The following is a 23076-nucleotide window of genomic DNA, read 5'->3' as shown; positions in this document are numbered from 1 at the left end:
TGGAGAGTCAGCCTAGCCATGAGGCTCCCCGTCTTCTGTCTTCACAGCCCGATCTGGGGTTCGGGGAATGCTGGGAGCCTGCCCTGAGGGAGGAGTATGACCAGCATGTGGCTCGAGACCCACCTGCAGCTACACCCCAGGAGTGCAGTGTTCTGTGTCAGGGCTTCTTGTAGAATTTCATTTGAAATACGATTACCACGACTTTATGAAAGTTTGAAGATCACTCTTGAGGCAATTTTACCAAATTCTAAAATATCTTATTTTACATTCTTTCCCTCTTGAAGATGAACTGACTGGAATCCTTAAGAAATTATCACTTGAGAAATATCAGCCCATTTTTGAGGAACAAGAGGTAAGAATATTCTTTTTGAGTGTCCATTTAAATCTTAGCATGAAACAGTTGTCTAAATATGTAGGTTGTCATTCTTTAAGCCTGGATTGATCTTTTTCATTGAGATGGCTGAAGAAATAGAATTTGTGTTCAGCACATTTGGTTCATTCATAACAGTGAAATCCTGGGGACCTTATGGCTTGTTGTGTTGTAATAAAATTTTGTAATTTTGAGCTCTGCTCTCTGTAGTAAAGTTTGTGTCTGTTCTGTTCTCCTTTAGTTGAAGGGGATTGCCTAGCCAGTTTTTAGGTTTAAAGTAGGTAAAAAGCAAATTATAATGAATCTGTGTTAAGTATCTGGACATAAAGAGTCTGTATTAGTCTAAGAGGGTTCCTATTTGCCCTCACTTACAATCCTAAAAGCACTCACAATGACATTTTTAAAAATTAACTGTTCTGCAGTTCGGCAGTTTCTCAAAATGTTGAAGAGAATTACCATATGACCCAGTAATGCCACTCCTAGGTAGGTATATACCCACAATGATTGAAAGTGTGCATTTGCACAGTGTTCACAGCAGCACTATTCATAGTAGCCAAAAGGCAGAAATATCCCCAATGCCCATCAATTGATGAATGAGTAAATAAAATGTGTTATCACTCTACCTTGGAATGTAGCTTGGCCATTAAAAAGAAAGAAGTACTGATACACTCTACAAAACAGATGAGCCTTGAAGACACTGTGCTAAGTGAAAGAAGTTAGTCACAAAAGGCCACATATGGTATGACTCCATTTATATGCAATGTCCAGAATAGGCAAATCTGTAGAGACAGAAAGTAGATTAGTGGTTGCCAGGGAATGTGGGGAGGAGAGAATGGGAGTGATTGCTAATGAGTATGGGTTTTCTTTTTTGGGGTGATGAAAATGCTCTAAAATTAAGTGTGGTGACGATTGCACAACTCTGTACTAAAAAATCATTGAGTTTTACACTTTAAATGGGTGAATTGTATGGTAAGTGAATTACATCTCAATAAGATGTTAAAATTTTTACTGTCAGCGAAATAAAACTCCTCGATGGGCCCATTAGCTACCAGGGTACAGTCACTGGCTTAGAACATTCTAGTGCCCAGTTTAGTACATGACAACGGTCACAGTTAATGTAGCATGAGGATCCCTCCTTGTCTCCAGGAAGCTTGAGACCCAGTTAAGGAGTTTTGTTTCAGTTTAAGAAGAAGTCAGGGGTGCCACGACTTTCTTCCTTTTTTTGCTTTTCTGCCCTATCCAGTCTGTCCTTCCTGCCTTCTCGATGCCTTAAACTTCAGTAGCAGTTTTTCTCGTTGTCAGAAAAATCTTTCCTGTTTGCAGACGGCTGCCTGCTTTTATTTCATGTGTTCCATGCTTTCTGAGGAGCTGGCCACGGGGAGCCACACGCAGGCTGGGTGTGGGGTCTCTGCCTCAGGTCTGGGATGATATGGGGAGGGGAGTGTCCAGTAGGGTCAGTGGGCAGGTGTGTTCCATCAAAACCACGTCACCTGTTCCTTCAGCCTGTCAGTGTCATGTGATCTGTAAAGCCCCAGAGAGATGCAGGGAGCTTATCGTTATCAGAGGGGCCCTCTCTGCATCTCAGAGAGAGCATGGCGTTGGCTACAGGAGCAGACCCTTCCCCACTGACTCAAACTTGGTTCAAGATTTTTTTTTTTTTAATCCAGGAAAGTAAAATGAAAAGTGAAAGAAAGGGAAGAACTTTCTCCTGGAGCTGAGGCCCCGGCAGGGATGCCGGAAATGTTAGAATTTCTCCGGTAAAGACGAGGGCTCGAACAGCTTCGAGATGCCATTTTCTGAGCCGTTCTGCCTCGGTCCTCCACAGTCTTTCTTGCCTTTATTGCTTCTGCTTGTTTGTTTTCTCACTCTGTCTTTCCACAGTCTGCATCTCTCTTGTCTGTGGAGGGTAAACACGGTGGGTACCGCCATATACTCATATTTTCTGTACAGTATCCCATACTGTTCAAAGTGCAGCAACATTACAATGAACTTTCTATCAGCCGGACTTGGCTTTCTACCACTCTGGTCACCCAGATTACTGTCTCAGAGACTTCCCTCACTTATTTTGTTTTCAGAGTCTTTCCAGAATGCACTTCTAAAAATTCCAGGGTGAGAACTGAGGAGAGTTTATTTTTAATGATATTTTCAAATAAACATTCAGCATCAAGCCGGGAATTGAAAGTAGTAAATCATCATTAATTCACTGTTAATAAGCACTAATAGCTCATAATCACGATAGTCTGGTTGTGGTTGGGAAAAAAGAGGTGTGGCACTGAGCAGATGGCAGCAAATCCCCCTCTGTCTCCCCAGGTGGATATGGAAGCATTCCTCACACTCACCGACGGCGACTTGAAGGAGCTGGGTATTAAGACAGATGGATCCAGGCAGCAGATTTTGGCAGCAATTTCTGAACTGAATGCAGGCAAGGTATTGTTCCCAATCTTTTTTTTTTCTTCTGTTTCAAACAGCTGAGAGCTTCACTAGGATCCTTGGCCCTGGTGTTCCAAGGACCTTCATGGTCTGATTTTTGTCTCCCACACATACCTGGTGGAGGCTGGCTCCACTCACACACTTCTCAAGGCCAGTGGGTCACTACCTTCCAGTATGTCTGTTCCTTTTCAGGCCTCTTTTCTCATAAGTTGATTTCTCTTTAGATCCGGCTTAAATATTCCCTCCAATCATCTCAACCCACAGGGCTGGGTGTTGCCCTCTGGAGCACAGTGGAAGTTGATGAAGACAGGCCCCCAAGTCAGGCTGACCCAGCTCCCCCACTCACAGTGACCCTGGGCAAGTTGCACCCCTCTCTGAGCCTCGCTTTCTGGTCTGGAGGGTGGGGGTGATGGGCTGACTGCCAGGACTGAGATGCTCAGCAGAGCACCTGGCACACAGAGATCTGCCAGCCACTGTTGTTATTGTTGGCATCCTGCACTTTTGTCATCAGCTTTAAAGCTAAAGATTAGCAATGCCCCCACCTACCCACCCAAAGGCACATATGCAAAAAGCAAACGAAACACAGAAGGGAGGCACCAATCACTCTGCAGCTGTACAATTGCTCTTGGGCTATTCACATTCCTTTGCCTTCTGCCTTTTCTTCTACTGTGGGCTGGATTTTGTTGTCTCTTATTCCATAGCAGCTTACTGAAAAACCCAAACAGAGTTTTTGGCCAAACCAATATACTTGCTTACATGATGCTTCTTCACACTTTGCCTTACAGCTCCTGACTCGTTGGGCAATAAGGGGATGTTACCATTATAGATAGTACCAGAACGGACTTCTCTGCCTTTATGCTTTTTCTTCTGTTGTCTTGTTCCTCAGGCTGTGTTCCACAACATGAGGTTATGTCAGAGATTGTGACTGTTTTATGGTTCTATCTATATGTTGCCGGGTAGGCACAGAAATATTGATCAGACCTGTAGTGACAATGGCAAGTGAATATCCATATAGCATTTTGTCATTCACAGATCACTTCACGTACATTTCCTTAGTTAATTGGGTGGCCAGTACCCTCACACTTCCCTTGTTCAGCCCAGGAGCAGAGTTGGGAATGTGAGAGCGGATCTGTATGGAGGCAGCTCCTCCAGCCAACCCTGCCAGCCTTGCCCAACCTGCCCTGAGCCCACTCAGGTTGGGGCTGGTTTATTGCCATTGTTGTCATCGCTGTTTTGCTAGTCTGTAGGCTATGGGGTGGGTTTCCCTGCTAGCTCAGTGGTAAAGAATCTGCCTGCCAATGCAGGAGATGCAGATTCAACCCTTGGGTCAGGAAGATTCCCATGGAGAAAGAAATGGCAACCCATGCCAGTATTCTTGCCTGGGAAATCCCATGGACAAAGCAGCCTGGCTGGCTACAGTCCATGGAGTCACAAAAGAGTCAGACACGACTTAGAGACTAACCAACATCAAGGCTGTGAAGTGGGCCTTCCAAATGTTGTAGTTGGCATTGCTACCCGTGTATGTGAGCCTGAGCATTTTCCTGCAGGTCTTTGCTGTGTGTTCTTTCTGCTCTGTAAGTAGAGTCTCTTCCTTGATTCTGCTCACCTGTCCAGGACACTCACTGCCTCACTTTACAGAGAGGGAAGCAGAGGCTCCGAGAGGGACTGTGAGTCCTGACTCTCAGACCAGCACCATTTCTGCTCTTCCCTTAGACATGAAGGGCAGGATGTGGGCAGGTCTTGGCTGCTAGGAAGGGTTCATCCAAGGAACAGAAACCTTAGGGTGGCTTACTGTGGGTGGATCACCTGAAGCCAGCACTAAAGTCTTTGGACCATTGATTTATTCATGAAAAAATTGTCCTTTGACTCTCTGCCATGTCCCAGGTTCTGTGTGAGTGCTGAGCGTGGAGAATCATTCTGAGCCCAACACTGCTCTGAGCACATCACTTCTGTCATTCATGTCACCCTCACGGAAGGCCCCTGAGGTTGGTTCCAGTTTACAGATGTGGGAACTGAGGCACAGAGAGGTCAGGGAACTTGACCATAATCACCCAGTCAGTAAGTGGCAGAGCCAGGATTAGAACCCAGTGTCTGTGTCCTGACCTGTCCTGCCTTGGTGTAATCCACAAGCACAGGAGAGGCAAACTGTGCTGTGAGAGCTCCTAGTGAGAGGGTGGGACCTGGTAAGGCAAGGGCCTGGAAGACATCCCTGGACAAGGGAAGGAGGGCCACCATCTGAAGGAAGATAAGGACCTCCTGGCAAAGAGGTAGAAGAAGGGTACAGGCAGAGGGAGGCACATGTGCTCAGGTGCTGCACTGACATGTGTGGTGTGTTTAAAGAACTAAAGAGGACTTCCCTGGTGGTACGACTCCAGGCTTTCACTACAGGAGGCACGGGTCCAACCCCTAGTCAGGGAACTAAGGTTCCGCATGCTGTGCAATGTGGCCAAAAGTTTTAAAAAATTATCAAAAAGAACTGAAGAAGTGGCTGAATCATGGAGAACAAGGACTTGGTGTTAGAGGACAGATTAGGGCTCCCAGCGTGGTCGAGGGTAACCCAGTCAAGTACACAGAGGCTTGTGTGAGAGGACAGGGTCAGTGATGGTGAGGAGGCTCTAACTCAGGAGTTAGGACCCTTCCTTCTTCAGGCCTGCAAGGGCCAGACGAGTGAGCCAAGGAGAGGATGGAGGTGAGGAAAGCCAAGCTTTCAGTTCAGTTCAGTTCAGTTGAGTCGCTCAGTCGTGTTCGACTCTTTGCGACACCATGAATCACAGCACGCCAGGCCTCCCTGTCCATCACCAACTCCCGGAGTTCACTCAAACTCATGTCCATCGAGTCAGTGATACCATCCAGCCATCTCATTCTCTGTCGTCCCCGTCTCCTCCTGCCCCCAATCCCTCCTAGCATCAGACTCTTTTCCAGTGAGTCAACTCGTCGCATGAGGTGGCCAAAGTATTGGAGTTTCAGCTTTAGCATCAGTCCTTCCAATGAACACCCAGGACTGATCTCCTTTAAAATGGACTGGTTGGATCTCCTTGCAGTCCAAGGGACTCTCAAGAGTCTTCTCCAGCACCACAGTGCAAAAGCATCAATTCTTCGGCGATCAGCTTTCTTCACAGTCCAACTCTCACGTCCATACATGACCACAGGAAAAACCATAGCCTTGACTAGGTGGACCTTGGTTGGCAAAGTAATCTCTCTGCTTTTTAATATGCTATCTAGGTTGGTCATAACTTTCCTTCCAAGGAGTAAGCGTCTTTTATTTCCTTCCTGCAATCAGCATCTGCAGTGATTTTGGAGCCCCCCCAAAAAAGTCTGACACTGTTTCCACTGTTTCCCCATCTGTTTCCCATGAAGTGATGGGACCAGATGCCATGATCTTCGTTTTCTGAATGCTGAGCTTCAAGCCAACCTTTTCACTCTCCTCTTTCACTTTCATCAAGAGGCTTTTGAGTTCCTCTTCACTTTCTGCCATAAGGGTGGTGTCATCCTCATATCTGAGGTGATTGATATTTCTCCTGGCAATCTTGATTCCAGCTTGTGCTTCTTCCAGCCCAGTGTTCCTCATGATGTACTCTGCATATAAGTTAAATAAGCAGGTTGACAATATACAGCCTTGACATACTCCTTTTCCTATTTGGAACCAGTCTGTTGTTCCATGTCCAGTTCTAACTGTTGCTTCCTGACCTGCATACAGGTTTCTCAAGAGGCAGGTCAGGTGGTCTGGGATTCCCATCTCTTTCAGAATGTTCCACAGTTTATTGTGATCCACACAGTCAAAGGCTTTGGCATAGTCAATGAAGCAGAAATAGATGTTTTTCTGGAACTCTCTTGCTTTTTCCATGATCCAGCGGATGTTGGCAATTTGATCTCTGGAGCCTCTGCCTTTTCTAAAACCTGCTTGAACATCTGGAAGTTCACGGTTCACATATTGCTGAAGCCTGGCTTGGAGAATTTTGAGCATGACTTTACTAGCGTGTGAGATGAGTGCAAATGTGCGGTAGTTTGAGCATTCTTTGGCATTGCCTTTCTTTGGGATTGGAATGAAGACTGACCTTTTCCAGTCCTGTGGCCACTGCTGAGTTTTCCAAATTTTCTGGCATATTGAGTGCAGCATTTTCACAGCATCATCTTTCAGGATTTGAAATAGCTCAATTGGAATTCCATCACCTAGACCAGTCTAAAAGGAAGGACAAAAGAGGTTCTAGATGGAGGGCCAGTAAGGACCTTAGAGGGCATGGAAAGGCTGGAGCTGGGTGTCATTGGAGCAGGGTCTGAGTCTTGGTAGATGATAACTGCCAGCATTTCTGGAACCTCCCCTCTGCCGTCTGTGGCCATGGCCCCCTTGGTCCAGAATCACAAAATGAATACACACTGGGTTGGTTTGCAAATCTTAGGCAACTTAATAGTCATCATCAGAGTGGATGATATGACGTCTTGAGCCCTACTCCAAAGGAGGATATTTTTCTTAAAGTCTGTACAGACTAGGACATTTATTTTTAGTTTTCTCTCAAATCCACTGGCCTCCCCTTCTCCTTGTTAACTAAACAGGGCCCCATCAAGAGAAGCAGAGTAACAGCTGTTGGTGATTGTCGTAGTTCAGGCTGCAAAACTAAGTACCTTAGATGGGTGGCTTATAAACTGAGGCTTAATTCTCACAGTATGGAGACTGGGAGTCCAAGATCAGGGTGCCATAGTGGTTGAGTTTGGTGAGGCTCCTCTTCCAAGTTGCACGTTGCCACCTTCTCATGTCCTCATGTGGCCCAAAATAGACAGAAGCAGAATCTCTCTTTATCTTTTCTCATAGGGACACGGATGGCATCATGGGAGCCCCACCCTTATGACCTCACCTAATCCTAGTGAAGTGAAGTTGCTTAGTCGTGTCCGACTCTTTGCGACCCCATGGACTGTAGCCTATCAGGCTCCTCTGTCCATGAGATTTTCCAGGCAAGAGTACTGGAGTGGGTTGCCATTTCCTTCTCCAGGGGATCTTCCCGACCCAGGGATCGAACCATGGTCTCCCGCATTGTAGGTAGAGGCTTTTACCGCCTGAGCCACACCTCCCAAAGGCCCCACCTCCTAACACCACCATCACTTGAGGGGTTAGGGTTTCAACACAGGACACAAACATTTAACCCATAACAGTCATCTTCCTTGGGGCCCTCAGCTGACCACCTCCCAGCTGAAAGATCCTAGGCACTTCCAACATGCCAGGACATCCATGTCCTCCTCACAGGCAGTGTCCACCCTGCAAAGTCAAGCAATCCCCCATGGAGATCAGTGCAAAGGGAAGGGGCTGATCTGAATAATAGCCCTATTATTGGAGGATCAGCTGTGCCAGAAAGAATCCTGTGGAAATGAGGACCATTTGCAGTGTATCAACTGTATCTGAGAGCAAAGATGTGATTGGGAGAAGCTGAATGTCACAAAAGCAAGTGTATCTTCCCTACTCTAGGTCACCATTGCAAGTCTGTGCTGCTGCTTAGAAAGAGCAAAGTATTTCTCAGGCTGAGTGTGGCTTCTAAGAGCTCTTTGGATGCCTGGGGCCGCTTCTCTTCTGGGCTGGACCCTCCTGACCCTGACTCCTGTTTCTTTGATTGCTCCAGGGCATGAGCTTCTCCTAAGGTTCATCCTTTTACTTCTGAAACCCAACCTTGGCCAAGAGAGTACCCACTGTGGTTCAAAAGCTCTGTACGTATCTGAGAACTCAGGACACGTGGGAGAGGATAAGCCCGGCTCTCCTTGCCCCCTCGCACCCATGTCTTTCTAGTTGCAGTCCACAACACACTGGGGGCTTGTGGAATCAAGTTTTTAGTAGTTCATGAGCAGCATTTTAACAAGGGAAATAGAATAGAGTAGAAAATATCAACGTTCTCTGCATGTAAGAAGACTAAACCTTGTTTCAGTTGCATCAATTTACATGAATTGTGATGTAAAATGTATTTCTTACATAATCAAAAAAGTTTGAATATTTTAGCCAAAAAAATTTTGTTTTAATGAATATTCACCCAAAAGCTGGCTGAGCCATACAAATATTAGCAAAGCAGTGTGGCCCCTCAGCCTGCAAGCCATTTGACCTCCTGATGAACCCACCTCAGTATTGGAGTTACTTATAAGCAGGGTCTGCTTATTAGTTTCTTAGTTTCAAACAAGTGGTATATTGGAGAAGGTTAACCAGAAATGATAGCCTGAGTTTCACCTTTAGTTGGTCCTAAGCCATTGCTTCTTTCCATTCCCATTTTTTTTTGTGATTATCAAAGCTGTGTATATTCATTGTACTAAATTTATGCAGTACCAGAAAGGGGAAAAGAACTTACAAAGGAATCACAATCTAGCCACCCAGAGGCCAGCGCTATTGGTATTTGGGAAGATCACTCTGCAGTGTTTTGTGCTGAGTATTTTTCTTTATGTGGCTGAGATAAATTTAAATCTATAATTTTATATTCTACTTACTGAGTTTAATGTTAAATGTATGCAGTTACCCATGTCATTAAGAATTCTTTTTTAATATAATAAAATAAATTTGCTAGGATGTACTAAAATTATTTTTCTTTAATCCCTACTTGTTGGATACGTAGACATCCAAACTTTTATAAATAGTGCTGCAGTGGGCAACTTCGTGTATGAGCCTTTCTAATTATCTCAGAATAGATATCTTAAAAAAAAAAAAAGTGAAATTATGGAGTCAAATAGTCTAAATCGAGGTATATAGTACTTCATCCTGAAATACCTTCCAGAAAGAGCTAGTAAACATCTGCACCAACTGTGGATATAAGTTCCAGGGGCACCCTTGCCAGCACTGGGTACTATCCATTTGCTTTTTAATTTTTATTAATTTGATAGGCCAAGAAGTATGCCTTGTGTTAATTTGCATTTCTTTAACTACTAGATAGACTGAACATTTTTTTTTCTATTTTTAATGGCCATTTGCTTTTTTTCTTTTGAGAATTTTATCTGGATGGTCCTTTGAAGCCTGGGGTTTTTAAAGGGCAATTATCATTATCATCTTCAATCAGCTGTGGATGCAGGGAGTGATTATGGTTTTCATCATCTATAGCTCACTGCTGAGGTTAGGAGCTCGCTGGAACCCTGTCTCACCCTGACCTCATTTCTCAAGCAATTAAGGCTAAGGTGGTCTAATAATGACACGGCTGTCATCCCCTCTATTTGTTTTTTAGCCTTCTGCAGTTTGCACAGTGTCACCCCCGTTCGTTATCTCAGGTTGAGCCACATCACAGCACCAGCATGCAGTGCCTTCCTCCTATTACAGATGTAGAAACTCAGCAGCATGGGGTCATGCCTGGGACAGAGTGAGCGGTGGAGTAGGGATTCGGGGTCCTCTGACCCCACCTCTCATGTTCTGACCTTTGCCCCATAGCCTTTAGGTGTGTGTTGATGGAATCCTGAAGGCACTCTTCCAGGTGTCTGGGATGGATTGTGTGAAGGGAGACTCTTCCTGCCCTTCTGGGTGTCCAGGAGCCTCATCAGCAGTAGAGGTCCCTGCTTGGGGATCTGGAAAGGGCAGTCCATGAAATGAAAGAAGAGGAAGGTTAAAGTCTAGTCATGTTTGGTAGAGGTTTCCACTCCACCCCCCACTCTTGGCAGGGAATAGTTTTCCAGAGATTATTCACTTTTAATTTGCTTTATTTTTTACAAAATTTATTGAAGGATACTTGCTTTACAATATTGTGCTGGTTTCTGCCATACATCATCATGAATCAGCCACAGGCATACATATGTCCCCTTCCATCTCCCACCCCATCCCACCCCTCTAGGTTGTCACAGAACACTGGGTTGAACTCCCTGTGTCACACCGCAAACTCCCACTGGCTGTCTGTTTTACTTTAGATTTTGACCACATTTATTTGTTGGTTTAAAAATATTTTTTTAATTTACACTGCTGCCCTCTGAGATCAGGACATGCCAGCCTCCTGCTACCCACCCATAGCCCAATGTCAGAAGCACCCTTTGAGTTACAATTATCATCTTCATTTTATAAATTTAAGTCGCAGAGAGATGAAGTACCTAGCTCAAGGTAACCCAGCTTGTAAATGGGAGGGGTTGGGATTTGAACCCAGGCCGTTTGATTCCAGTCTCTCTTACTAATCTCTGCGTGTCACTGCCTCTCAGTTATGTATTCATTGAAGAGATTCTTTGGACTTAAAGAAATGTCCACATCCCAGCCTCTTTTCCCATCTTAAAATGTGTGTGTAAAGGGTGGCAACTAGGCGGGGAGTCTGCAAGGATGGGGTGAGAAGTGAATCACTATGGAGACGGACCTGTCATCTTTTGGACAAGGGGGAGTCAAGGCAGTTCAGACTCTGAGTCTGTATCAGAAAGTTCGGCTCCTGGAAAATTCCCTGGAAAGATGACGGCTGGAAATATGCACAGAGCAAGGCAGGGTAGGAGATGACCATTCTGGGCCAAATGATTCAGGGTAAGTCATGCCTGCTCTCTGGGTTTTGCTACCCATCCTCCTCTGGGAGATTGGACCTCTGCATCTTGGGGGGCTCTGCAGCCCTGGCATGCTGTGTTTGTGGGTGCTGACTCAGAATGTTTTTATTAAACCCAGTGCTCTTTCAATTAGGTAATTTGTTTTCCCCAAGACGCCCATGGGTTTTTCAAGTATGAGTTAAATGTTAACAGCACTGTGTCAACTGAATTAATGGTTAAAAGATTTAACAAGACTTTCTCTGTCTGTTTTCAATTTCCTCCACAGGGACGCGAGAGACAGATTTTACAGGAAACCATTCACAATTTCCACTCTTCCTTCGAGAGTAGCGCCAGCAACACCAGGGCCCCTGGAAACAATCCCTGCACGTGACCTTCCTCCTGTGGTCAGCAGCTTGAACTTTCTGAATCTCAGTATCCTCTTCATGGCCGATGCTCCCGCCATCATCAGACCTTCTCCATTCCCTGAAACACACTATGCCTTGACACACCACTGTGCCTTAGTCCCTGCGCCTGAAACACCCATTTTCCCCTCCCTGCTGTAGTAGTTGGTGATGCTTGTTGCTGTAACAAAAGTCCAACACGGTAGAGACTTATTCTCCCATGAAGTCCAGTATGACTGCTTCTGCTTGGCAGAAGCACATGGTGATTCAGGGTCCCTGCTCTTTTCATCTGTGGCTCTGCTGTTTGTGGGAGCTTCTGAGTCTTTGTTTCTGGCTGGCAGAGGGGAAAGGGATGGTGAAGAAGGCATAAGCATTTCTTAGCTGTCTTGCTCTTAACTGCTCACATTCCATTGGTTCCATAAGATGGATCTTATGTCCCATCGGCCACTTAGTCACGTGGCCTCACCTGGATGCAGAGGAGACTGGGAAGTGTAGTCATTGTTGAGGTAGTGGCCTCACAATACAGAACTCTGTACTTAGATGGGGGAACACATATTTGGGGAGCAAGATTAGCCACTCTTCCATATCTTCCCTTAGACCTTTTGCTGCTGCTGCTGCTGCTAAGTCACTTCAGTCATGTCCGACTCTGTGTGACCCCATAGACGGAAGCCCACCAGGCTCCCCCGTCCCTGGGATTCTCCAGGCAAGAACACTGGAGCGGGTTGCCATTTCCTTCTCCAATGTGTGAAAGTGAAAGTAAAGTCGCTCAGTCGTGTCCGACCCCCAGCGACCCCACGGACTCCAGCCTACCAGGCTCCTCCATCCATGGGATTTTCTAGGCAATAGTACTAGAGTGGCTTGCCATAAACTTATCCCTAATGGTCCCTAATGTCGCCTATCAAATGAAGCCTTTCTCAGCTCCCTTACACAGAACTCACTCCTCTAGCCACTGGGGCCCCTTACTGTTCTGTGTAATGACTCTGCTTTACCACGTCTCTGCACCTGCTGCAGACAACACACAACAGCTGTTCAGGATGTGTATGTTGAATGCATTTTTCTTTCTTGCAGAGGCAGCCTTTTATATAGGAAAAAGGGGGAGGCCCAAGGTGTCACCTTGAGGAATCTCTTTTCCTTCCTGACCTTCAGTCTCCTTGTCTGTGGTCAGGCAAGACAATGCTCTGATATTCCATGCTGCTCACCCCATAACACTGTAGGACTTTTCCACTTTGAGTGGGAGCAGAAGACTCTTATATCTTACACTGTAGAAGGACTTAGGTGCTCACATTTTCTAGGTGAATTTGGAATTTTTCCTCAGGCCACATTCCTCAGGAGGGAGTCAGCTTGTATAGTTTTCTACTGTGTCATATTCTGAGAAAGGGACTTTGACTTTTAGGTCCAACAGGTTTCTGAAATGTTTTCAAGCATGTAATTCATTCGACCAATGCTTGCTGGATTTCTGCCATGTGCTGGGGGTTCTGAGATGAGTCAGATCCAGTCCCTACCCTTGAGGACCCAGACAGTAAGAGAAGATGTGAATGGATGGTCCTGTCCTGAGGGGGAACATGGACAAGTGGAGAGAGTGTGTGCTCTGGACTTAGGCTCAGGGTTCTCGTCCAGCTCCGCGGCTGGCCAGCTGTGTGGCCAGGGTCAGGTAACTTGGCTTCTCTGTTGGTGCTGAGAGCCAGCATGCATCAAATACCTGATCTGTGGGACATGCACAGTGGATGGGAGCCTTTGCAGAGTTGTCCACCTTTAATGTGATCTCTGCTTGGCTGCATACTGGTCTCCTTAGGAGGTACAGCTTCTCATTTCCCCCTCTCCTGGCCATGAGTGCCCCTTCCCCCTCTGCTGGCTGCTAGAGGCAGTCATGACCGTGCTTCCTGGAGTCTCATCGTGTTCTCCCTCCTGTCCATCGATCCAGTAGGTGCTATTCCTTCATCCTCTCATCCTCCCACCTGTAGAAGTCAACTTCCCACATGACTGGAGAAAGAGGTTTTGTTTTAGACATCACTGACAGACACCTTTATAAATGTTCCTCGCATCCCAGCCTTCTCTAAGGAGACACAGTCATTGAGCACCTATTTTGTGTGGCCGCTGGACTCCAGTGTCATCTGTCCTCACCACCAGCATGGGGACTGGCATGGTTTAACCTCATCCTGCATGCTGGGGACACAGACAGAGGGGTGGAGCTTCAGGCCCGTTCCCCAGCCGGGAAGGAGCAGAGCTGGCTGAGACCTGGGTCTAGTGGGCTTCTGAGCCCATGCTTTTGCCGACTCTCATAGACTCCTGGGGCTAGAGGCACCAGGGATTCTCATGGTTTTAATGTATTCATATCTTCAGAGCCTATCAGTATGTGTAGGGTAGTTCGTAAAATACACATGGACCCCTGAGTTAGGTGCTGTGAGATTTTGTGTCCATTCTTTGCTGTTCTCCTGCGCTTTTCATCACTCTTGCATTTGCACAGTTGTCACTTGGGTAAGTGTGATTGGATCTGTGTGAAATGCAGGAACTGTGTAGCTTTCCACAAATGCACACCTCCAAGAGCTCATCTAGTGACCCCAGACAGTCTGCTCATTCTCATTTGGCAGATGGGAAAACAGGCTCACAGCGGCTGCTTCCTTCCATCTTTTTCACTGGACTCAGTGGTTCTGAGTCTTTTTCTCCCAGGAAGTTTGTGGGCTAGTTGGTGAGAGATCCTTGGCACCCTTTCTGGACCGTGGTCACCCACTTCCTCGTGGTCCTATGAGGTGATCCATCAGCCTTTCTCAAAGTATGTTCCTTGAAACCCTACTTCCATAGAATGTTAACAGGTTTTTTAATAAAAAATAAAGGGAGAGGGAATGTATTATGTGACAGTGGGGGTGAGGCTCTATGTTTAATAGGTTAGGCAGATATTAGGTCAAAACCCAGTCACGTAATTTTTGCTATATACACCTCAGAGTCCTTATAACTCTACACATGGGGGAATCTCTTCAAGGGGGCCATACTATCATTGTTGTTCAGTAGCTCAGTCATGTCCAACTCTTTGCCACCCAGGCTGCAGCACACCAGGCTTCCCTGTCCTTCACTGTCTCCTGGAGTTTGCTCAAACTCATGTCCATTGAGTCGATATGACTGGTAGCATTTCCCACATGTTTGATCACAGAATGCTGCTTCACAGCACTCTTGCAAGACAGGTTCCTTGAACACTGTCAGGGAAACCCTGTTGTGACTGGGCAGCAGCAGTCATGAGGCCTCACAGCAGCTGGGGGTGGGCCCAGGGAGGCACTCAAGGCCTTCAGCTGGGTCAGGGTCTTTGGTAAACTGCCTCTTCCCAGCAGCTGTCTGTTTGGCAGTGGAACATCATGGTGAGGGCATCCTCTGATGGAGAGGATCTGAGCAGGGTCCTGCTCAGAGGGCTCTGCATCCAGGGCATCTCCTGCAGGGTCAGAGCATCGTTTCCCAGTGCTGGTACAGTGTCCTGTCTGGTGAGTGCTGCGTGTCTGAGCCCTGTCCCCAGTGGCCAAGAGAAGGCTCCCACCTCCTTGCTTCAGCACTAGACCATTACACGGAGGCCGCAAGTTTTGCAAGACATTTACTTTTTCATTCACCGTACATTTACTGAGCATTTACCCTGTGCCCATCCTCTCCTTGTGCTTTGGATTCAGAGAGGAAAAACACTCACCTCTGCTCTCAAAGAATCCACAGTATCTTAGAGGAGACATGCACGTAAGTGCCTATGAGGAATCGTATTAAAGGTGTGTGCTTGACTCTGAGGACATCGTGAGTGACAGCTCAGGTTGGCTTGGGTGCGCCCTGTTGTAAAGACTGGGTCCAAAAGGGTGAGTCAGCACAGCTGGCAGGTGGGGAAGAGAAAGTGCTCCCAGCCGGGGGGACAGTGTGTGTGAAGGCAGGCAGTGTATGACATTTGTGGGTTAAACATTGGGGTATGTTAGATATCTGTTATTCCAAGTTTTGGTTCTGTTCTTTGAACGCACAGCTCTGAATCCATAGCCAGTCCTCACACTGGGTTCTGGCTCAGCCTTATCTTAATGGGTGCTGTGTTTCTTCCCCTCCTTGAGCCTCGGTTTCCCTTTTGGTTCCCAGCAGGGGGAGTGTTCTGAGGGTCAGATGAAGGTGAAGACCCTTTTCACACTATGTGGAGCTCTGCAGATGTGAGAAATCTCCACGATGGTTGCCTATTTGAAATCTCTCTGTCTGTTAATCCCTCTGCCTACTCCTGCTTGCCCTGATGTGGTCGGGCCAGGTGGGTGAGGCCAGAAGCAGAAGCCTCCAGCCAGAGATAGCTGCAGCTTGGGTGGCTCTGCTGGCATTGGAGCCCTGAAGTGGTGAGGGTTGGAGGTGGATCCCCACCCTCCAGCTGTGGTTGACTCTGCTGTTTATGTCACTGGGATTCCCACCAAGGTGGACAGAAAGCAGCAGGAAGGCCTTCCAGCCTGATTGCAGGAACTGATCCAGGGCAAAAAGGAAGCAGGAAACCCCTCCAGTTTGTTCTTGCCTCAGAGCTGCCTTTGGACACTGCCAAGCAGGCCAGACCTGGGCTAGACAGCTGTGGACATCTACACTGACCTTCCAAGAAAGCACGTCTCAAGGGCTTGGGACCCTTCCTAGGAAGATTCTGCAGCCCAGAGTGAAGGTGTTGTAAAGCACCACCTGTACTTTTTTCAGGCAAGATAATCGTATCTCAACTGACAGATCCTGTTCAGCATATAAAGAGACCTGATTCTTTCCCTGTTGAAGTCTATACCAAATTCTGCAGGACCAGCCAGGGACTGAATCTCCTCCCTAGTGGAGGTGGGTGGTAAGTCCCCTTTTCAGCTTCATTCCTAAGGCAGGGATCACCAAGGGCCCCTCCTCAAGGGTTGCCCAGTGGGTTGAGCCAACTCCCTTCCGTGTAAGGTCCCTCCCAGTTCCCGTTGGAACTGCCTCCCTGGGGCTCACAGACACAGGACATGGCCATCCTCATTTGGGAGACCTTGTTCCCACTGTCCAGGTGGCTAGGACAGGGTTTGACCTCAGCAGAGCCACTGGATCCTATGATAAGAGACCAAAGTGCTGTTTTGTTTCAGCCCTGCTGTGTGTTCCCATGTTCCTTACCATCAAACACTTGTTTCTGTTATTGTTTTTTCATACAGGGACTTGATTCTTTGAAGGATTTTTGTTTGCCAAATGTATATTAAATAATGTCTTCTCACTTTGATTTTGCTTATAGAAGGTATAAAGTTCTGCTCAGATTTCTTCCAGTGAGAACTGTTATGGAGCAAGTGCCTGTGGTGTGCTGTGTACTTCTGTAGCCTCACCTTCATGATGATCTCATGAGTCTGCCTTAAAATCCCTTTTCCACCAATTTGGTGAGTGTGGCACACATATTAACCTCACGAAGGTCACCCTGTAACAGGGGAAGGTTGATTTGAATGCAGGCCTCAGCTCTGAATTCTCCCCATGCTATCTTGCTGACTTTCCACACAGAAATGAACTGGGATAAGCCAAGTCAACCACAAAACAAAACTTTGTTAGTCTTCATAGCTTGTTCACAACTTTTTCTGTGTGTGTGGGAGGAGAGGTGTTTGTGAAATACTGTAATACTATATTTATACACACACATACACACACCCATACAGCTTGGAGATTCTCTTTGTTTCTGCTGAGAATCTTGACAAATTGCAGGACTCCCTCATCCACCTCTTCTGATCTCAGTATCTCATGTTGGCTGTGTTCAGCCCTATGGAGCATTTGGGAAACAGAAAGTAGCAGAGGTCCCAAAACAAGTGAAATGAGGCCAATGTCTGTGAGACCCCCAGAGTGGGGAGCAAAGACTGGGGAGACCGTGGGAGTAGGACCAACTCTCCATGAGGAAGAACATTCCAGGGACCAGGGCTACCTAGAAGGGAGAGCATCCCCCAGATGGGCCCCCAGAGGCTGCTCAAGCCCAGAGCAGCTGGAGAGGGAAACTCAGACTTTGGATGCAGATTGGACCAGGCAAGTGTTTGCCAAATGACCCAATGGTGGAGGTGATAGGAAAACAAGTACAAGGCAAACAGTTTACCTGACTTGAAATATACTCATTTTATGAGGTTGGCCTTATTCCTGACACAAGTACCTATTTCTCTGAAGGGCGGGGGTGGTGGTAATGGTAGTTTTAGTTTTACAGGTGTGTGAAATCCAAACTCTGAGAAACATTGTTCTAGCTCACTTTTGAGTCCAAGCCTCCTGAGTCTGAAAAATCTGTAAAAAGAAGGGGAAGTGGTTCCTCAATAAATATCAAACTTCCATATGACCCAGCAACTCTACTCCTACCCCAAAGAATTGAAAATAGTCGAGCAAAAACTTGTATGCAAATATTCATAGCAGCACAATTCACAATAGCCACAAGGTAGAAATAACCCAAATGGCCATCAATAGATGAATGGATAAACAAAAGTGGGGTTAGCCACACAATGCAATATTGTTCAGCCACAGAAGTAATGATCCACATTGCAACACGGATGAAATTTGAAAAAAGCCAAGAAAAGAAGAAGCCAGACACAAAAGACCACATAGTATGTGGTTTCCGTTTATATGAAATGTATAGAACTGGTCAATCCACAGAAATGGAAAGCTGAGATTTGGAGACTGAGGAAATGGGGAGCCACTGCTTAATGTGTAAGCAATTTCCTTTTGGGGTCAGGATAAAGCCCTGGAACTAGATAATGGTGACGGGTGTATCAACACAACATTGTGGGTGTGCTTAGTGCCACTGAACTGTACACTTTAAAAAATGGTTAAAATAGTAAAATTTTACATATTTTTTGCTGTAATTTTTAAAAAAGGAAGACAAGGAGAGCTCAAGACCTGGCTGGTCTTCACCCTTCTGTCAGTGTTCACCTTCTCGTCCTTGCTCTTCAGTGTGAAGGATAGGTAACCACCGTAGGGTCTTGCTCCCTCCCCTCTGCCCCCTGCCCCCCTTCACGTATGTACACACACCTTTATGTCCCCTTCATCAGAGGTGTCTAGATGGACTGCAGGTCTCAACCAAAGCCCCGCACAGAAAACACGCAGGAATGCGGTGGGGCTGCCCTTGTCCAGGCGCTGGGGGAAGCGAGCCCCTGGGGAAGGTGGGGCTGCTCCCTGAGGCACTTCGTGCTCCCTTGCCCTGCAGCCTCTTCTCTTGGCCTGATCTATCTCCACCGGCCTCAGGACTTCTCTGGTTCACTTATTTGTAGTTCCTTCAACAGAATAATTGTCTCAATAAGAAGCACTCCCTTTGAGTCACAGGCGAGCATTTTCAGAAAAGCTTCAGCACTGGCTTGGACACTCACTCCACCGATGGGCCCCAGCGCCTCCGATGCCCACTTCCACCACCAGCCTCTGCGCTTCCGGTGACAAGGCCCCTGCCTCCATCTCCCAGTTCCACTTTCCCTGCCCTGCCGCAGGTGTCCATCCCCAGACCACTGCCTAAACTAGGTGCTGCAGGCCAGTGTGTACTCAGTCTGCGCCTACGGAGGCCGGCCTGTGAGCCGGGGCCTTATGAGTGTGAGGCTGTGCGTGTGAGGAGAGGAACTGAAGCTGTAAAGAAGAACCTAGAACTGGAGACTATACTCCAGAGTTCCTGAAGCTTCTGTAGATTCGCTTCATTGGTGAGGTGGTTTCAGGGGAAACCAGCTTTACTAACTCTTGATAAGGGGCAGTGGCCGAGAGCCTGTCAGAGGGAATCCTCTGGGGAAGTGTCTGTCAGGCCACCTGAGGCGGCAGACTTGCCGGCATGTTGTGTACATGGTGGCAGCTTCCTCAGGGAAGTGAAATCTGTGGGATTTTGTTGTTGCTGTCATCGTTGTTTGCCGCAGGAGGCGGCAAGCGGGATCTTAGATTCCCCAACCACCCCCCTACCATGGTGAAAGCTGGGAGTCTTAACCACTGGACTGTCAGGGAAGTCCGCTGATGGAGCACTGTCCTAGGCACTGGGGATGTCCAGAGGGCAAATCAAAGTTTCTGCCTTGGCAGAGCTTATGATCCACTGGGGTGGTGACAGTCCTGGCTCGTAAGGCAGGGCAAGGGTTAACTTTGAGTCCAGTGCTCAATACTATGCTGGGCACTGGATAAGTGTCTGTGGGTCACCAGCTGTTGTAATTGCTCATTTTCTCTCCCTGTTCCTGGAGGGTCAGGGCCACATGAGCTCTTCCTCACTAGCTGCAGTGCAGGGAATGTTTGTGCTCTGCTGGAACCACAACTCAGCACAGCCACATTAAGGAACCCTGAGCTGGTAGCAGTCAGAGGAGCTTGGTTATGGAACTGCAACAGGGCCAGGGATGCACTGTCCAAATGAATTGAAAGAACAATTGGAAAATGTTTGTTAATCACATAGCAAGGGGCTTCCCTGGTGGCTCAGTGGTAAAGAATCCTGCAATGCAGGATACATGGGATCTATCCCTGGGTCAGGAAGATTCCCTAGAGAAGAGAATGGCAACCTACTCCAGTATTCTTAGGGCTTCCCAGGTGGCACTAGTGATAAAGAATCCACTGGCCAATGCAGGAGACGAAAGAGACATGGCTTGGATCCCAGGGTGGGGAAGATCCCCTGGAGTAGGAAATGGCACCCCACTCCAATATTCTTACCTGGAAAATTCCATGGGCAGAGGAGCCTGGCAGGCCCTAGTCCATGGGGTTGCAAGAGTCAGACACAGCTTGGTTACTAAACCACCACCACCATTATTAAATAGCAATGAATTTAACCCACATAATTCAGTTTGCAACCTACAATCATAAAGAAAGAATTCAGAGCAAAGAAATAATTGGAGGGAAAAAGCACAAGATACAGACTGTATTCTTTTTTAAAAAATAATTTTATTTATTTATATATTGGCTGCGCTTGGTCTTTGTTGCTGCAGGGGCTTTTCTCTAGTTGCACAGAGCAGGGGCTACTCTCTAGTTGCAGTACATGGGCTTCTCAATGTGGTGGCTTCTGCTGTTGCAGAGCACAGGCTCTACAGCACAGGTTCAATGGTTGTGGCATACAGGTTTAGTGTGCTTGTGGGATCTTCCCAGACCATGGATCAAACTCATGTCTCCTGTATTCTTTAGACTCATGGAATATCTCTTTCTACTTTGATCCACTTCGCTTAGCATTCTTGGATCACATTGATTTTTTAAATTTATTTTTTAATTGAAGGATAATTGCTTTACAGAATTTTGTTGTTTTCTGTCAAACCGCAACATGAATCAGTCATAGGTGATTTTTTTTTTTTACTTAAAAGTTTTAGTTTTATTTTTAAACAATTATACAAGTCATTAGCAGTGAGTATATTTTGATGTACTTGATATAACACACTGACTTTTTACATCCTCTGTTGAGCCGCAAGATTAGATATATCTTTCCCAAGAGCCCTGTGGGGGTTCTAGGAGGCACAGAGTCTGGGACTGTGACCCCTAAGGAGCCCTTCTCCTGATAGAAACTTCTCACCTGGAAAAACCCTCCAAATGGGCTCCTGCTGACACTTCCAGGGGCTTTCCAAGTTTCTTGAATTTTCAACTAAGTTTATAACTGGAGGCCTATAGGCATGGCACTCTGCTTTATTTGTTTGTTTATTTGAAGTATAGCTGGTTTACAATGTTGTGTTAGTTTCTGGTATATACTCAAATGATTCAGTTATTCTTTTTCATATTCTTTTATTGGATATAGTTCTCTGGGATATACATTAGGACTTTGTTATTATCTATTTTATGTATAATAGTTTATATCTGCTAATCCCAAACTCCTAATTTGTCCCTTCTTCCCCCTTTCCTCTTTGATAACCTTAAGTTTCTATGTCTGTGAGTCTGTTTTTGTTTTGTAAATAAATTCATTTGTATCATATTTTAGATTCAACATATAAATGATATCACATGGTATTTGTCTTTCTCTGTCTGATTTACTTCACTTAGTGTGATAATCTCTAGGTCCATCCATGTTGCTGCAAATGGCATATTTCATTCTTTCTTAATGACTGAATAATATTCTACTGAAAATGTATACACCACATCTTATTTAACTATTCATCTGTTGGTGGACATTTAGCTTGCTTCCATGTCTTAGCTATTACAAATAGTGCTGCCATGAACATAGGGGTGCATGTGTCATTTTGAATTTGAGTTTTCATCTTTTCTGGATATGTGCCCAGAAGTGGGATTGCTCGATCATATAGTAGCTCTATTTTTAATTTTTAAAGGAACTTCCATGCTGTTTTCCATAGTAGCTATTCCAGTTTACATTCCCACCAACAGTGTAGGAGGATTCCCTTTTTTATACACCCTCTCCATCATTTATTATTTGTAGACTTTTAATGATGGCCATTATCATCAGTGTGAGGTAATATGTCATTGTAGTTTTGATTTGCATAATTCGCAGTGTTGAGCATCTTTTCATGTGCCTATTGGCTATCTGTATGTCTTCTTTGGAGAATTGTCTATTTAGGTCTTCTGCTCATTTTTTGATTGGGTTTTTTTCTTTGTTTATCAGTTATATAAGCTGTTTGTGTATTTTGGAAATTAAGCCTTTGTTGGTCACATCATTTTCAAATATTTTCTCCCAGCCTGTAAATTGTCTTTTCATTTTGTTTATGGTTTCCTTTTCTATGCAAAAGCTTGTAAGTTTGATTAGGTCCCATTTGTTTAGTTTTGCTTTTTTTCTATTGCCTTGGGTGACAGACCTAAGAAAACATTGCTGTGATTTATGTCAAACAATGTTTTGCCTATGTTCTCTACTAGGAATTTTATGGTGTCATATCTTATATTCAAGTCTTTAGGTCATTTTGAGTTTATTTTTGTCTATAGTATGAGGGAGTATTCTGACTTCACTGGTTTATATGTGTCCAGTTTTCCCCCACTACTTGCTAAAGAGACTTACCTTTTTTCCATTGTATATTCTTATCTTCTTTGTCAAAGATTAATTGATTGTAGGTGTGTGGGTTTATTTGGCTCTCTGTGCTGTTCCATTTATCCATTTGTTTGCTTTTGTGCCAGTACCACTCTGTTTTGATTACTGTAGCTCTGTAGTATTATCTGAAATTTGGGAGTGTTATATCTCCAACTGTGTTCTTTTTCCTTGAGATTGCTTTGGCAATTCTGGTTCTTTTATGGTTCCATATAAATTTTAGGATTATTTGTTCTAGTTCTGTAAAAAATGTCATGGGTAATTTGATAGAGATCACATTAAACCTGTAGATTGCTTTGGATAGTAACATAATAATGGAAATGACAAGAAAGCATGAGGTAGCAATACTCACATAACAAAACAGACTTTCAAACAAAGGCCATAAAGAAAGAGAAATAAGGACTCCATATAATGATGAAAGAATCTCTACAAGAAGAGGATATTACAGTCATTAACATATGTATACCCAATATCTGTTCCGTTCCCTCACTCAGTCGTGTCCGACTCTTTGCGACCCCGTGGACTGTTGCCTACCAGGCTTCTCCATCCATGGGATT

At 45.7% G+C, this 23076-nt stretch overlaps 1 protein-coding gene across 3 annotated transcripts in view; it reads left to right on the top strand.

Annotated features, from left to right (window-relative positions):
• The window catches only part of ANKS6 (ankyrin repeat and sterile alpha motif domain containing 6), a 63263-nt gene extending 41649 nt beyond the window's left edge, over window positions 1-21614 (top strand). For 2 of the 3 annotated variants that reach the window (XM_055427129.2, XM_055427128.2), the window contains exons 13-15: window positions 285-352; window positions 2681-2797; window positions 11520-13614. In XM_055427129.2, coding sequence (XP_055283104.1) covers window positions 285-352; window positions 2681-2797; window positions 11520-11624 — 290 coding nt within the window. In that variant the 3' untranslated portion in view covers window positions 11625-13614. Of the gene's footprint in view, window positions 1-284; window positions 353-2680; window positions 2798-11519 lie in introns of all 3 variants that reach the window. The other variant, XM_088838002.1, reaches the window with a different exon arrangement.
• The last annotated feature ends 1462 nt before the right edge of the window (window positions 21615-23076 follow it).

Source organism: Moschus berezovskii, chromosome 7 (assembly GCF_049115385.1).
Source record: "Moschus berezovskii isolate FMDL1 chromosome 7, NW_MosBer_1.0, whole genome shotgun sequence".
NCBI classification, from domain to species: domain Eukaryota; kingdom Metazoa; phylum Chordata; class Mammalia; order Artiodactyla; family Moschidae; genus Moschus; species Moschus berezovskii.
Note: the sequence above shows the minus strand (reverse complement) of the source record. Positions and strands in the feature narration are given on the sequence as shown.